Source organism: Brassica napus, chromosome A9 (genome assembly GCF_020379485.1).
Source record: "Brassica napus cultivar Da-Ae chromosome A9, Da-Ae, whole genome shotgun sequence".
Lineage (NCBI taxonomy): Eukaryota > Viridiplantae > Streptophyta > Magnoliopsida > Brassicales > Brassicaceae > Brassica > Brassica napus.
The window spans coordinates 43,558,320-43,575,478 of NC_063442.1; the positions used below are offsets into that span (position 1 = coordinate 43,558,320).

General features: G+C 38.6%; 4 protein-coding genes across 5 annotated transcripts; all 4 read right to left on the reverse strand.

The window, feature by feature from the left end:
* Positions 1–2,228: 2,228 nt before the first annotated feature.
* On the reverse strand, positions 2,229–4,544 carry LOC106420038 (methylsterol monooxygenase 2-2). The gene is given in 8 exon segments (XM_048741908.1): positions 2,229–2,602; positions 2,680–2,798; positions 2,831–3,062; positions 3,144–3,263; positions 3,455–3,600; positions 3,898–3,975; positions 3,978–4,037; positions 4,515–4,544. Coding segments are annotated over 8 exon segments (846 nt in total). The 3' UTR covers positions 2,229–2,541.
* A 746-nt stretch (positions 4,545–5,290) lies between these two features.
* On the reverse strand, positions 5,291–6,108 carry LOC106420184 (ras-related protein RABA2b). The gene is made up of 2 exons (XM_013861031.3): positions 5,890–6,108; positions 5,291–5,808 (listed from the first exon to the last, which is right to left on the reverse strand). The coding sequence occupies exons 1-2, from the start codon at positions 6,052–6,054 to the stop codon at positions 5,329–5,331; spliced, it is 645 nt and encodes a 214-aa protein (XP_013716485.1). The 5' UTR covers positions 6,055–6,108; the 3' UTR covers positions 5,291–5,328.
* Positions 6,109–6,249: 141 nt separating this feature from the next.
* LOC125578619 (receptor-like protein 1) lies at positions 6,250–11,204 on the reverse strand. Its single transcript, XM_048741907.1, has 5 exons — positions 9,391–11,204; positions 9,157–9,312; positions 8,999–9,073; positions 8,680–8,748; positions 6,250–8,580 (listed from the first exon to the last, which is right to left on the reverse strand). Exons 1-5 carry the CDS (start codon positions 9,815–9,817, stop codon positions 6,401–6,403), a joined length of 2,907 nt encoding a protein of 968 aa, XP_048597864.1. The 5' UTR covers positions 9,818–11,204; the 3' UTR covers positions 6,250–6,400.
* A 647-nt stretch (positions 11,205–11,851) lies between these two features.
* LOC125578620 (receptor-like protein 1) lies at positions 11,852–17,015 on the reverse strand. Of its 2 annotated transcripts, XM_048741909.1 has the most exons (6): positions 16,576–17,015; positions 16,341–16,496; positions 16,156–16,227; positions 14,598–14,669; positions 14,310–14,378; positions 11,852–14,228 (listed from the first exon to the last, which is right to left on the reverse strand). In XM_048741909.1, the coding sequence occupies exons 1-6, from the start codon at positions 17,009–17,011 to the stop codon at positions 12,028–12,030; spliced, it is 3,006 nt and encodes a 1,001-aa protein (XP_048597866.1). In that variant the 5' UTR covers positions 17,012–17,015; the 3' UTR covers positions 11,852–12,027. The 2 variants fall into 2 exon arrangements, with proteins under 2 accessions (XP_048597866.1, XP_048597867.1); XM_048741910.1 differs by lacking the exons at positions 16,156–16,227; positions 16,341–16,496; positions 16,576–17,015 and adding an exon at positions 14,772–15,020.
* Positions 17,016–17,159: the final 144 nt, after the last annotated feature.

A 17,159-nucleotide genomic window follows, 5' to 3' on the forward strand; every position in this document is an offset into this window, starting at 1 on the left:
AGCTCCTATGGTCACAACGAGCACGAGTTCGGTGAACCACTCCCTTACACTCAGCATGACTGGTATGTCAGCGGTCGTTGTGACGTTTATCGGCAGAGATCGCCTTCCTAGTGGCCCGAGAATCCATGCCGGAAACTGGTAAGACAGTACGACGGGAGTCCCTTGCCCCACCACGTATCTCATCCTCACAACGTCCAGCAAAGATTCGTAACTTTCATTGTTTCTTATCATCGCACCGAACCCAAAGTCAGTAGGATCAGCATTGAAATTCCAAGCGCCGTCGTCTTCCTTGAGCCACTCACCACGCCAAAGCCTAACAAGCTTCCCCATCTGAAAAAATATTTTTCATTAAATAAAGCAAAATGACAAAGCAAACTATCGCATGCAAAAAGAATGTTCAGATAAAGAATGTTTATGAGACATAGAATGTTAAGACTGACGTGCGTCCATCATAAATGTAAACATTATCGTCGAAACAACAGAAGATACGACATAAATGTTCAAAAGTAACTGACCTGTTATTACTTCCCGAACCGGAGTGATGAAGAGAACCTTAAAAAGCCATTAAAGACTATTTTTTGGCTAGAGCTTAAGAAAGTGATAGTTATGGTTTGTGGTTCACCCACGTACCAACACTTGTTATATAGAGCAAAACAAATACACACGTCGGTACAGTTTTCTCAGCATGCATACCGCTACGTTACCCGTGTTAAAATGGCGAAAAGTTTTACATTTTCAATGCGCGGCGAATGGTCAATTTTTATGCTAATTTTAGACAGGGGCCACACAATTATAAACAGCACAGTCGTATATATATGTTTTGCAATCATTACTTGCATGTCATCATTACACAACTTTACCGCTTCACTACATAAGAAAAAGAGACGAGCGAGCAATAGGGGTACCGTCGTCTTTACATCCCCTCAGAAGCTGGGCCTTCAGTTTGGGCCGTCTACTTTTCCATCCGCGCAAATTTGCCGATCTTTCTATATTTATGGTGCAAATCACTCAAAATATAATGTATAGTTAAAGAAAAATTAACAGTAGTATGATTTAAATTAGTAAAGATTAAGAAAAATTAATCACTTAAAAGAACTATTTATAATTAGCTCTATAATAAACAATTAACTTACCATAGTATAAATTAGTATGAGATGTTAACTTAACAAAAGACAAAAAAAAGCAAAAAGCACTAGAAAAAAATAAATTAATGACAAGGTCTATACATGAAGAAACATATATCCGAATACAAGAAGAGATGGTAATGATTAAATAAAAAGAAACCAAATACATATAGATCATGTAGGATAACGCGTAAGAAATAAAATATACAATTTAAAAAATATATATATATAGATCATGTATAAAGTAGTTGAGATTTATTTTCTTTTTCTATTTAGAAATTTTGATATCACGAAAGGGATCTTTCTTTCTGATTTCGAAAAATTAACAATAAAACAAAATATTTTTTTCTGATAAAAGAAAAGAAGAGCAACTGTGAGGTTCGAACTTCAGTTGACAAGATAGTGTGTTTAATAAGACCACTATGCTACACAGGATTATTAAAAATTTGAGGCCCTAAAATGTCTATATATTTTGGGGGCCTGAGGCAAAAGCCTTTTTGATAACACATGAAGCACGCCTCTGGATGTGTCACCACCTGTCTTGGTGGAATCAGTTCAAAATTCAATAAATAAAAAAGCATGTACATATTTTCTTTCTTCTTGCTTTTATACAAAACCATTCATTGGAGTACGCGTGGTTAGGACAGCAAATGGAATTTTAATTTGTTGATAAACACGTTTAGTCTTTGCAACGGGTGGGCCACGTTTGTTGTAGGAGAAATTCGAAATCTTACGGAAAGGAAGAGAGAAGATAATTGGGTAGAGAGTATGGACGTGTCGAAAATGGTAACCCTACACCACAAAAAGGACGTGACCCACCACCGAAAGGGCCATGCACATAATATCATATGCACATTGGTACGTGTCGGTGTTGGGTGATTGATAACTGACTGATCTAATGTAAGAGTGTTTTATTTATACATGATGACTGATCAGATCGAATGTCAAGATAACTAGATAAGTTACCTGTCCTGTTAGAATTTACACAAAATGAAAACGATGTTACTACTTAACCCAGTGAATCTCAAACGGACCGGGCGGAACACACCCAATATTTAGGATATATACGTGTGTGCAAAATAAATCTGGGCCAGAGAATCGATATATAGTAGAAACTAGCTTTTACTCAGCGAGAGTAACACTAAAGCTACAAATCAAATAGGTGCCTCTACCAAATGCTTCGATTGCCCAAAACACATACTAGTAACAAATGTTTTTCAACGATGCCACATTTGTAGCAATCCTAAACAACATAATAAACTAAGACACAGAAACAGCTGCAGCAACATGGGAAGCAAGAATGGGAGAGAAGACGAGGTTGCAGAATAAAAAACCTCCACAGAGATGCAAACGGACACTCAGCAAATCCACATTTCCAGCAACAAATGTTCTTGGCAATCCAGATTTCACGTTTGTTTCAATCACTGTTTTCTTTAAGAGACTTCAGTCTTCTGTAACCCTTATCGGTACCAAAGATCCTGAAGAACAAGACGAAGTGTTAAGATCTCTTTCTTTCCAAAGAAGCAAAGAGATGGTAACAGCTTAGAAGTTTTACCAGTCCATATACACAAAAGTTGAAGAGTAGTTTCCAGACTTTGTGTAGAGCAGTCGGTGATGGTAGTCATGGAAGTCAGCATTGTAATTCCATTAACAAAAAAAATCCATTAACAAAATCTATTATAGATTTGAGTTTTAAGAGGGCTGGCTATAGATGTGTGATCTTACCCTCCATACAGAGGAAGAAAATCTGAGAGGCTCCATGGGAAATGATAGCCACAGTGTGCCTCAACTGTCTCAAGCACTCTCAGCACCATCCATAACCAGAGAGTAATCAAGTGGGGTCCGGTGAGTGCTGGACCGACTATGGTAGCAAAACCCAGGAATAGAATCTTGTCTGGGTGAGCATACTCTGATGTCAAACCAAATGGTGTGGCATATCTGAGACGTCATAAAACGGTTGCTGTTTAGGGATTTATCTAAACTAAAAAATTTAAAATGATTGTGAATACTGAAACTTACTCATGATGCACACTGTGCACGTTTTTGTAGAGCCATTTAGAATGCAAGATCCGATGACCCCAATAAAAAACAAAATCCTCAATGATGAAGTAGAATAATATCTGTGCAGACACTTCTTTCCTGCAGGAGCATCACCAGGGTCTTTATATTAATATAACTGATCAAACATAAGCTCAGGTTCTTTTCATGATGCTCGTCACCACACTGACACTATCCACTTTTTCTTATGAATTTGCCAATTCGAAGAGTTCAACATGAGAACCCAAAGGGAGAAAAAAATAATTCAGCACTAAAGAACCTGATGATAATACCAGGACGGCAGAGGAAAAGAGCTTCGCATTCCCATGGCTGTGAAGACAGGATAGGAGACCATCATGAGGGGCAAGTTGACGCAGAAATGATAAAGCAAGAGGCGAGTGATGCATTTTTCTTGAGCTGCAGGCGTGTTGTTTTTTGTCTGCATCATAAAAGTAAGGTATAAGCTGAGAGAAAGGATGAGCTTTCAGAAGCAAATTTTTTTTACCAGTGACTGAATCCTTGGTGATTTTTTTTTTTTTTTTTTTTGAATGAATGTTAAATTTTATTCATCAAAGGAACCTTGTAGCCAAAAGTAAAGAATAAGAAAATAGACTAGTGGGCTAACTTGATTGTTTCATCTTGAACCAAACCAAATCCTTGGTGATTTAACCTCTACGAGATCCTATTGAAAAGATCAGGCAAAGCTATAAGTTCATAAATTGAGAAAAGAATGGACCTGGATTTTGTATTTGGTGAGAAAGCCTTGTCTTTCCAGATAAATGAAAGGGAGGCCAGATAAGAAGAAGACGCTTTCGCGTGGAGGAGAAAGCTCCCAATGCAGGCCAGTTGAAAGTCGCTATAATGTGTCACAAGGTACTGCCACAAAAAAAAAAGATCATTCATATTCCGAAGGTAATAGCATAATAAGCACTGTTATTCAATCATGCGTCTCTCTCTCTATCTCTCTCAATATATACATCGTTCAAAAGTACCCTAAGCTCCAACCGAAAAACGCTCATAGTTTCAACGTGAGTTTGGCAACTATCAATATACACATCATTCATGCATCTAGGTCCAGATTCAATAGTATCCTAACCACGTTTAAACTCCAACCTGGAAACAAGCTCATAATTTCTACGTGATTTGGAAACTAGCATAGTCAAATTCAGATCTAACCACATTACTGCAATCGACTCAAATCAAACAATCACAAGAAGCTAAGTGGAATCAAACGCATTAGTAACACAATGTAGCCAAAGTGAAGTCTGCTGAGACGGAGAAAACAAAGAGGAAATCGTAGTAATCAACGAAAACGAGGAATGGAGGAAACAGGAGGAGAATGGAGAAGAGTACCTGCCAACCGGATTCGACGAGTGAAGCCATTGATGGATCTCTGTGAGAGAGAGAGAGAGAGGCCACGAGTGGAACGAACAAACAGACTGTCACTCAACTTCCTCTTTTAAAAAAATAATCTCTTCAGGCCCCCTTTCTCTATCTGAGCCTGAAGCAGGCCTTCTTTTCAGCCTTAGTAAATGCTCACACCCCCCCTCGTGCGCATCCATCATCCTCCACTTCTCAATTTTTATTTCAACATTTCTATTTTCTTATAATATATAGTTCTTATATATCAGATTTATTTCCACTTGTTTTAATGTTTTGAGGATCCGATCGAAATTGTTTTTGTGCCTTTGGTGTGAAATGATCACCATCATCACACTCATGATCATTGTCCCTCGATATCCTATGAGTAGAGTGTTATTTGATTTGCACTCTTGGTTCCAATGATCAAAGAACATATACACTGACCCAGCCATGAACTAATCACAAGGAGAATCAATGAATGATCACCATGTAACACTGCATGTCTAATCAGCTTACCTGTGAATGTGTGTGCATAATATTTTTAGATAGAACAATACACAAACAATGATCTTCCTTTTTTGGAAAAAATGGTGTTGGTGATCACTGTTCCAAATACAACTAAACAAGCTTTTGCAACATAAATCCAGTAACAACAAAACAACGAACTGAAATTAAAAAAAAGAAGGTAAATGCTATACTTGCTGATATTAAGCCAAGAAAACCAAAAAAAAAAACTGGTTGAAGATCAAAATAATATATTCTTGAAATCAAACGTGCATTTAAATGATTGATTAGTCAATAATAACTAATTAGAACAGCAACCTTTTTTGTTATCTACAGATGACTCCGATATGTTAATAGCAGTTCCTTGCCCCGGAAGATTCCCCGCAGCTTCTTGTGCCGCCAACGCTTTCTTGCTTATAATATGATAAATCTCAGACAAGATCGTCTGAAACGCTTTCTCTATGTTACTCGCTTCTAAAGCAGACGTCTCAAGAAACGACAAACCTTCCTTCTCAGCCAGAGACCGACCATCCTCGTCAGCAACGGATCTCAGGTGGTTTAGATCAGATTTGTTTCCAGCCATCATGATCACAATGTTGGAGTCAGCGTGGTCCCTAAGCTCGTGTAACCATCTCAGGACATTCTCAAAGGTTTGTCTCTTGGTTATGTCGTAGACAAGAAGAGCTCCAACGGCTCCTCTGTAGTAAGCGCTTGTGATCGCTCTGTAACGCTCTTGTCCTGCTGTGTCCCATATCTGAGCCTTCACTGTTTTGCCTTCAACCTATTAAAACAGATGATCATCTTCAGATCTGAGCTAACGAAAACAACAAGCAGCGATGTGCGAATCTGTTACAATGATCACCTGTAATGTCCTGGTGGCGAATTCAACGCCAATGGTGGATTTGGATTCGAGACAGAACTCGTTTCTGGTGAATCTGGAGAGAATGTTGGATTTGCCAACACCTGAGTCGCCGATTAGGACGATCTTGAACAAGTAATCATACTCATTGTCTAATCTATTCGCCATTGTATTCTCAAATGCTAGCGTATGGATCAACCTGTGTATGTCGAAGGAGGGAGAGAGAGAGAGATCAAACGTATCCAAGGCGTGAATCGAAACCCTAGAATTAGAATGTTTGACCTCTTGAGTAAGCCACAAGGAACGATAATAGAAACGTTTTGTTTTACGCTTCTTTTCTATTTTCTCTGTGCTCACGAGGTGAAAACGGAAACACACATTTTATTTATATTTTAATTTTAAAAATTATGATTTAGATTGTCCATATTCAAACATAATACAACATAAATAACACCAAACATGACATGTTTCTTTCTATATAAAGAGGAATGTATGGTAATAGTGCACCTTAGGCTCAGTTGCAGCCATCCTTGAAGCGTTGAAGATGATGAACCACAAGATCGACATGATAAAACCATTCACTGGACCAACGTGAGTCTATGCATAGAAACGCAAACAAGGCCAACCATGTGGAGATGTAGACTGCACCACAAGTCCAATAAAACCACACCATATCTATCACACCATCACCCTCTTCTTCCTCTTTAGCTCGGTTTGATACACTGGCTCTCTCGAGGTTGCAACTTTTATTGGTAGGACGTCCACAGAGATGAGGATTGCCTCTGTAACTCTTTTCGTCAAAGGTCATAAGATGGGCTTTGAAAGGGATTTCACCTGACAAATCGTTATATGAGATATTGAAGACTCCTAAACTGTTGAGATCAGCTAGCTGAGGAGGGATGTTTCCATGTAACTTATTGTTAGATAAATCCAGACTCTCCAAATTCTTCAGATTTGAAATGCTATCTGGTATAGAACCAATGAGCTGGTTGCTTGAAAAATTCAGGGATATGATGTACTTAAGATCCCAAAGTTCAACTGGAATCTCACCGGATAATTGGTTGCTTGACAAATCCAGACCAAACATATCGCGAAGAATATCACCTTGATATGTTTCATATCTGCTTTTCGAAAAAAAGTTCACTGTAGCTTCTGGTGTTGACTGAAAGTCATCCTCTAATTCGGCATCAACAAGGTCACCAAGAGCAGATTTATAGCTCCAAATTTGCAAGAATTGTAATCCTCGTCCAGTATATGGACTGAACGTACGGTCGTATGTTTGGGCACCAAAAGACATATTACCAAAACATGATGGTATGGCACCTTTGAATTTGTTGTGAGATAAGTCCAAGAGACCAACATTAATTAGCTGACATATTTTCTCAGGGATTTGAGTCTGAAAGCTATTATTCCCTAGTAGAAGAACTCCCAACTTAGATGTCTTTCCAATAGTAGTATTCAGAATCATTCCAGAAAGACGGTTGTGCTGCAGATCGAGCACCTCTAATCCCTTAGCCTTGAATAAATAGCTCGGAACTGAGCCTATAAACTCGTTGCTGTGTAGTCTTAATTCTCCGAGAAAAATAACATTAAGATTCCTTGGAATGGAACCAGAAAATCTGTTGTTCGACATGTCTAAAACCTCAAGCTGTAGATTTTGTCGTTGATGAGGCACCTGACCTTCTAGTTTGTTTCCCCTCAGATATAGATAGGATAGGTATGAGATTTCACCAATCCAATATGGAAGTGTGCCGGAAAACATATTATCAGATATTTCCAACAGCTCTAGAAACTTTGAGTTCAACAAACCTTTTTCGAGTCTCCCATCAAAACGGTTGCCATCAAGAAACAACCATTCTAGAAGAGTAAGATTTGCATGTCTCGGAAATACTTTCCCCTGGAGTTGGTTATTGGAGAGCTTCAGAACACTCAGCGAGTAGCAACCACGTAAAAACGTTTCGGGTAGCTGACCATATAGACGATTAGAAGACATGTCCAAGATTATAAGACTTTCCATCTCGCCCATAGAAAATGGAATGGTTCCATTATTATGATTTGAAGAAAAGTTCATAAACGTCAGATGTGGAAAAACAATTCCTATGTCTTCTGGAATTGAATCGTATATCCTGTTACACGAGACATCAAGGAATCGTAGTCCATGAACAAGCCTAGGTAGTCGAAGCTCTGTCAACAAATTGTTGTTCAGTCTAATAGCCTCCAGTCTTGTATTATTCTGCACAAGCCAACCAGGAAATGGTCCTTTCAACTGGCTATAACTAATATGAATGAAGCGTAAGTCATGTTGATGAGCCAGGAAGCTAGGAATCGTGCTGCCAAGATTGAAGTTCTTTAGCTTTAGTATCTTCAACTGAAACGGTGGAAGCCAGGAGCTCTCAGCCTGAGCTTGGATCATACCAAGATTCGATGACAGCTTGAATACTGTGAGTCTTGTGTGATTGGCCAGTGAACTAAACCAGAACGAACCGTTGAAGTCATTATCAAAAAGGGACAAGTACTCGAGCGTTGATGGTAGATCAGATACAAAGGAAGACAAGTCTCCATTCATTTGGTTTTCGGATAGATCAAGAGTTCGAATACTGCTTAAATTACCTAGACAATAAGGAAGATTTGTCAAAGCATTGGATCTTAAATTCAGCTCTCGAAGATTCATTAATGCGCAAATCTCTAAATAGCCTGAAATTAGTCAAAATAAGACTTGTTAGAGGATGATCACACTGAGACTGATTTGTAAAGATGAGAAAGATAATAGAGAAACAGTTTGTAATATTTCACCTTTTGGGGCCGATGATATTTGATTATAGGCAAGATTCAATGCGTGTAAAGATGAAGGAAGCACTGCACCTGCAATTGAAAGGATAGATAATAAACAGATAATATCAATCTCTTGCATTCACCAGTAACAAGAAAATATTCAGCAAACCAAACAGTATCTAGAATCCTTATCACAACCTAATTCTCTTCTTTCTCACTGCTTATGTATATGACCATCTTACCTAGACTGTCTAAGTCGGTGAATATATTGTCACTTAAATCCAGTTCTTGCAACATTGGCATATGTTTCAGTACTTTTTTTTTCTTTCCCTTCACTTACCTTGAATAGATTTAACGTGGTTGAATGTATTTCCTGCCAAGCTCAAAACTTCTAACTCTACAAGATTTTCTAGACCTGGAGATCCCAAAAAAAGACAAATGTGTTATGATGATTAAATCATTGGCTAAAGAGAATGAATCAAAGACATCCTTGATTACCATTAGGAGGAAAGACACCATCCAGTAAATTGTAACTAATGTTTAGAGTCCTGAGCGACCTTGCTTCACTTAGAAAAGTGAAAACACTGTTGTTGAGATTATTTCGGTAGAAATCCAGGGTCCTCAGCTTTTCCAGTCTCTGAAAGCTCTTATGACCTGAAACCGTAACGAAAAACTTGAGTTAATCTAACAAAATAAAAGGATGGCTTTCTCGAAAAGTGACAAGAACTGTACCGTTGATGGGATCAAACAAGTCACTGAACCTACTGAATGAAAAGTCAAGACTTAGGAGTCGAGGGAAGCTATGGAACAAAGACAGATTTAGAGAATGGTCTTTTAACTCATAGTTGCGTTCGAGACTATCAAGCGAGAGGTGGACTACGTGGCCACCGGTAGCGTCACTACACTTTACCCTTTCCCATTGGCAGCAATCACTGCTAGGATCCTCATGACTCCATGATTTCATCATGCTTTCTTCTTCTACTTCAAAATCATTCTTGAGATACGATTTGAGTTGCAGAAGACCCATCCGTTCAGTTTCCAGACAACCCACACATCCTTTCATCTGGAGTTGAAGCATCAATGATACTATCATGAACAGCACCAAAGCCATCTGCTTCTTCTCCTTAACCCACCACCAATATCTCTCATATTTTCTCATTATTATTATCTTTTCCTGTGGTACACAAACTGAATTAGAAAGTAGTTAGATTGAAGATTTGTCGGAGATAGGTCCCAATAACACCCCAGGACACGTCCAAGACCAATGGAAAAGTCCCATGACTTTTTAACCATCCATCACGTAAGAGATAAGGTCCCACTCTAGGTTCTTTCATATCATGACCACTCAAAACCAGAGATATAATTGGACCAACTTTGACGGATTCAATTTTGTTTTCCATTAGCGTAAAATTCTTCGTATCTACCTCCATAAGCCTACTTAAGGTCACAACATCATGTAACTGTGCTGTCAAGGTTACCTTCAAAACAGTGTGGACGGTTAAGCAAAGGCAACTGAAAAAGGAGAAGTATATTGATTTATTAGAACTGTCTGATAAAGAATACAATGATCAATCTAAGGAGAATTCTGAATTTTTCATTAATCTATGCAATCATGAGGTAGAATTTGTATAACTAATTAATATTGTTCCGCCACAGCCGGGGGAGGCTCTTCCTCCTCTCCTCTTCCGTGTCATGTGGTGTCTCCTTCTTCTCCTCTCTGATATGGTTCCAGATATATTTGTGTGTATTCTCTGGTGATCCCTCATCTCCCGTTTGATTCTGAATTTTGAGTTGGGTTATTTTCTTGGTGGTGGTCTCTGTCGACCATAGTTCTCTTCTGCTTCGTATTGTTGAGAGCTCCTACAAAGCAGCGGTTAATCTGTTTCTCCTTTCAAGTTGGTAAGTTTGACCTTCTGTGTTGAGATATTGTCAATGGCGGGTCTGCCTTGGTATCTCTTTTGCTTGATGGTTTTGGTGGGGTGGGTGGAGCTATGTCATTGGCGTTACTAACTTAGTTCTTTTGCAACGGAATCATAATGGCCTTTTCTTGTGCACCGGCTTAGGTTCTTTGTTGCCATTCACCAATGTTCAGGTCTTGTTGTGGATGGTTAGGCCTTGCTACTTGTTTCATGATGGTTTCTGTGTAGGCGTTTACCTGTCGTGTCATATGTTGTCCGACTTCGCTGCATTCGGAAGTTTTATGAAGATCAATGTGTCTTAACTTTCCGGATTATGAAGCCATGGTCGTGTCATATGTTGTCCGACTTCGCTGCATTGAAGTTTTATGAAGATCAATGTGTCTTAACTTGCCGGATTATGAAGCCATGGTTTCTTTGTGATGGAGAGGTTGTCTGTCCGGGGAAAAGGTGGTTTCTCATAACAGTGAGAGAGGTTTAAAAGCATCTATGTTGTTCTTGCTTTGGGAGTCTGACTCTATCTCTCTCACTCTCGCAATCTCATGGCATTTTTGGGTTTTTGAATTTACTTCTTGCCCACATTTGTATGGGATAGTCTATAGATGCCTACTGGTGTTTTTTTTTTTGAGTTTTAGTTGTTGACCAGTTTGGTCTAGAATTGTAGGAATACTTTTGATTGACAAGCGTTAAAAAAAAAAAAGCCTTCTTAAGTTCACATCATGTAACTGTGCTGTCGAGCTTCATTACGCTTTACTCTCTCCCAAATGCAACAATCACCATCACGAGTCCATGACTTGAGAATACTGTCCTCTTCTCCTGCGTCAAGTAGATTCTTGAGATAAGACTTGAGTTGCAACAGACCCGCCCGTTCAGTTTCCAGACAACCTACAGTCCCTTTCATTTGGAACTGAAGCATCATTGTCATTGTAATGAAAACCCACCACCATCTTCTCTTGTTTGTTCTCATTTTCTTTAAAAAGTTTTTCTATATGTTATGGTTAGACACTGAGGATTGGGTTCCTGCTAGAGTTTAAATAGCTTCATTGAAGACCACCTAGAAAAGAGTTGTAAGATGTGAACATGACTACATAAGTCCAAGGCAAACTCAACCCATCTTTGACTTTTACGTTTACCTCCCACTATGAGAACCGGCCCGTGACTGCATATCTATCACCTATTAGCTATCAGCCTCTATGGGGGGTGGGGGGGGGGGGGGGGGGGGGGGGGGCGGCTTTGCTACACTCTTGACATTTGTATTCACGTTTACCTTTTGTTGATTATTTTCAAACAACACTAACTTTTGAACTAATCATTAGGCATTGTTTGGCCGTATTTTAAGATACATGATTGTCCTTATGCAAACATATTACAACACAAATAATACCAAACATGACAACTTTAATAAAAAGAGGAGTATATATGGTAATAGTGTACCTTAGGGTGACCCATGGTTTCAGTTGCAGATAAAGCCATCCTTGAAGCGTTGAAGATGATGAACCAAGAGATCAACACGATAAAACCATTCACGTGACCAGCGTGAGTCTATGCAGAGAAACGCAAACAAGGCCAATGATGTGGTGATGTAGACTGAACCACAAGTCCAATAAAACCACACCATATCCATCACATCATCACCCTCTTCTTCTTCCTCTTTGGCCCGCTTTGATGCACTTGGCTCTGTGGCTCCCTCGAGGTTGCAACTTTTGTTAGTAGGACGTCCACAGAGATGAGGATTGCCCCTGTAACTCTTTTCGTCAAAGGTCATAAGATGGCCTTTGAAAGGGATTTCACCTGACAAATTGTTATATGAGATATTGAAGACTCCTAAACTGTTGAGATCAGCTAGCTGAGGAGGGATGTTTCCATGTAACTTGTTGTTAGATAAATCCAAACTCTCCAAATTCTCCAGCTTTGAAATGCTATCTGGTATGGAGCCGATGAGGAGGTTGCTCGAAAAATTCAGGGATCTGATGTTCTTAAGATCCCAAACTTCAACTGGAATCTCACCGGATAATTGGTTGCTTGACAAATCCAGACCATACATATATCGAAGAATATCACCTTGATATGTTTCATATCTGCTTTTCGATACAAAATTAACTGTAGTTCCTGGTGTTGGCTGAAGGCCAAGCTCTACTTCGGTATCAAGAAAGTGAAGAGCTGATGGATAATGCCAGCTTTGGAAGGATGAAAATACATTTCCATAATGATATGGACTGATTATTGCGTTGTTTGTTTGGGCACCAAAAGACATGTTACCAAAACATGATGGTATGGCGCCTTTGAATTTGTTGTGAGATAAGTCCAAGAGACCAACTTTACTTAGCTGACATATTTTCCCAGGGATATGAGTCTGAAAGCTATTATTCCCTAGTAGAAGAACTCCTAACTTAGATGTATTTCCAATAGTAGTATTCAGAAACATTCCAGAAAGACTGTTGTGCCGCAAATCGAGCACCTGTAATACCTTAGCCTTGAATAAATAGCTCGGAACTGAGCCTATAAACTCATTGCTGTGTAGCCTTACCTCTGTGAGAGATGAAACATTAAGATTCCTTGGAATGGAACCAGAGAAGCTATTGTTTGACATGTCTAAAACATCAAGATGTAGATTTTGTAGTTGATGAGGCACCTGACCTTTTAGCTTGTTTCCCCTCATGAGTAGATGGGATAGGTATGAGATTTTACCAATCCAATATGGAAGTGCGCCGGAAAAGCTATTATCTGATATGTCCAACACAGCTAGACGCTTCGAGTTCAACAAACCTTTTCCGAGACTCCCATCAAAATTGTTGCCATCAAGAAACAACAAATCTAAACTAGTAAGATTGGCATGTCTCGGAAATACTTCCCCCTGGAGATGGTTATTGGAGAGCTTCAGAGCAATCAGCGAGTGGCAACCATGTAAAAACGTTGTGGGTAGCTGACCATAAAGACGATTAGAAGACATGTCCAAGAACTCTAGACTTTTCATCTCACCCATAGAAGATGGAATGGTTCCATTATTATGATTTGAAGAAAAGTTCATAAACTTCAAATGTGGAAAAACAATCCCTATGTCTTCTGGAAGTGAATCGTATATCATGTTACACGCGACGTCAAGGAATTGTAGGCCATGAACAAGCCTAGAAGGTAGTCGAAGCTCTGTCAACAAATTGTTGTTCAGTCTAATAGCCTCCAGCCTTGTATTATTCTGCACAAGCCAGTCCGGAAATGCTCCTTTCAACTGGCTATAAGTAATATATATGGAGCGTAAGTCATTTTGATGAACAAGGAAGCTAGGAATCGTGCTGCCAAGATTGAAGTTCTTTAGCTTTAGCATCTTCAACTGAAACGTTGGAAGCCAGGAGGTCTCAGCCTGAGCTTGGATCATACCAAGTTTCGATGACAGCATGAATACTTCGAGTCTTGTGTGATTGGCCAGAGAACTGAACCAGAAGGAACTGTTGAAGTCATTATCAAGAAGCGACAAGTACTCAAGCGCTGATGGTAGACCAGATACAAAGGAAGACAGCTCTCCACTGATTTGGTTTTCGGATAGATCAAGAGTTTGAAGACGGCTTAAGTTACCCAGACAATAAGGAGTATTTGTCAAAGCATTGGAGCTTAAATCCAGCTCTCTAAGATTCATTAATGCACAAATCTCCAAGTAGCCTGAAATTTAGAGGATGATCACACTGACACGGATATGTAAAGATGAGAAAGATAATAGATAAACGGTTTGTAATATTTCACCTTTTGGGGTCGATGATAGTTGATTATATGCAAGATTCAATACGTGTAAAGATGAAGGAAGCACTGCACCTGCAATTGAAAGGATAGATAATAAAATATATAACATCAAAGTCCTGCATGCTCCATTAGGCATCTAAAATCAAACTCTTGCATTTTCCAGTAACAAAAAAAAAATTTCCAGCAAACCAAACAATATCTAGAGTCCTCATCAGTACCTACTTCTCTTCTTTTTCACTAACTGGTCTGGATGTTTAATTATTCTTATGCTTATGTATATGACCATCTTACCTAGCCTGTCTAAGTCGGTGAATCTATTGTCACTTAGATCCAGTTCTTGCAACATCGGCATATCCTTCAGCACTGCAACACCACAAGTATCATTCTTACAAAGAAGGAAACAAATATTCCTTTTTTTTCCATTAGACGTTAGTCTCTTCATGCAAGAAAAAATAACTCACTTACCTTGAATAGATTTAACGTGGTTGAATGAATTTCCGGCCAAGCTCAAAACTTCTTATTGAAGTTAAACTTGATTTTGGGTTATGCTTAATTATGGGTTCCAATAATTTTATTGGGCTAAACTCAAATTTAAGTTAAGGTTCTAGAATCTCTCTAGAAAAACTAGGGGTGGGCACTTTACCCGATATCCGAAGTGGCACCCGAACCCGATCCGAAAAAACCGAACCGAAATCCGAACCGAAGTAGCAAAATACCCGAACGGGTATTAAATAAGGAGAGATTGGATACCCGAACCCGAACGGATAATACCCGAACCCGAATGGATATCCGAAGATAACCGAACATATATATAATTAACCTTATGTTTCTAGTTTATATCTCTCATTTTATATAAAATATTTATATTGATACTACACATAATTTAAGTTCATATGATATACATACAATTACGGAAAAAATGATTTGCTACTCACTTAAAATGTATGTCAAGTTTTTTTATTTCAAAAATTAACAAAAATTTATATCCAAAATTAAAAAAAAATAACTAAATTACTGTCTTTTTAGTTTTAAAATGTTATGTCCAAATCTATTAACCATTCAATCTATTAAAAATAAAAAATTAGTTAAATAAAAGTTATATTTTTAAATACAATAAACTTGAGAAATGAAAATTTTAATTTTTTTTTTCAAAATCTAAATATCCGAACCCGATCCGAAATAACCGAATCCGAACTAAAAATACCCGAACCCGACCCGAAGTACAGAAATACCCGAACGGGTTCTAGACTTCTATACCGAAATACCCGAAAATCCGAAATACCCGACCCGAACCCGAACGGGTACCCGAACGTCCACCCTTAAGAAAAACCATAAAAGATCACCACCACCTCCTCAAGTGTTCTAGAGATCTCCTTTCGATAAGTATTAGTAGAAAAAATCTAGATATTATGGTAGAGAGTTCTAGAGATTAAGATAAGGTTTGTAAGATATTTTGTACTTTTGGAGCCTATAAATAGCTCCCTCCTCTCTCATTTGTAATAACAACATAAGAAGTTGAACAAGTAAAGTATAAGAAAGTTTTCTTAAAGAAAGAGTGTTCTAATTCTCTAAATCTCTTTGAAAGTTCTTCCGTATTATTATTCTTCATACTTGGAAGTTTCTTGTTTTTATTCGGGTTCTCGGGTATTACGGTCTTGAGCTAGTGCTAAGCACTATCAAGGGTGGTTTCTCTACACTTCTAACTCTACAAGATTTTCTAGACCTGGAGATCCCAGAAAAAAAAAAGGAAAAATGAGTTATGATGATTAGATGGTAGTACCATCATGGTACAGATACTTGACATAAGATTATATTTTTATATGGTAAAAGACCCTGCTACTCGACTTACCTTTAATTTGGGATGCATCTGAGAGTTCGTTGTAACTAAGATCTAATGTTTTCAGTTTCGTCATTATTGACACTGCATGGACACAAAAAAAGGTATCATTAGCTATTTATTCGCTTGTTAGTTGTCTTTATTTGGGATGCATCTGAGAGGAAATCAAGTCATGAATCAAAGACATCCTTCATTACCATTCGGAGGAGAGACACCATCCAGTAAATTGTGACTAACGTTTAGAGTTCTGAGCGACCTTGCTTCACTTAGAAAAGTGAAAACACTGTTGTTGAGACGATTGTAGTAGAAATCCAGGGTCCTCAGCTTTTCCAGTTTCTGAAAGCTCTTATGACCTGAAACGGTAACGAAAAAAATGGAGTTAAGCTAACAAAATAAAAGGATGGTTTTCTCGAAAAGTGACAAGAACTGTACCATTGATGGGATCAAACAAGTCCCTGAACTCATTGAATGAAAAGTCAAGACTTTGTAGTCGAGGGAAGCTATGGAAGAAAGACAGATTTAGAGACTGGTTTTTAAACTCATTGTTGGCGGGTGTGAGTCTATGAAGCGAGAGGTGGACTACACGGCCACCGGTAGCGTCACTACACTTTACCCTTTTCCAGTGGCAGCAATCACTGCTAGGATCATCATGACTCCATGATTTCATCATGCCTTCTTCTTCTACTTCAAAACCATTCTTGAGATACGACTTGAGTTGCAGAAGACCCATCCGTTCAGTTTCCAGACAACCTACACATCCTTTCATCTGGAGTTGAAGCATCAATGTTACTATCATGAACAACACCAAAGCCATCTGGTTCTTCTCCTTAACCCACCACCAATATCTCTCGTTTGCTCTCATTATCATTTTTTTCCTGTGGTACACAAACTGAATTAGAAATTAGAGAGATTGAAGATTAGTAAGAGATAGGTCCCAGTAACGCCCCAGGACAAGTCCAAAACAAATGATTATGTCCCATGACTTTTTCACCATCCATCATGTTACACATTTTTGT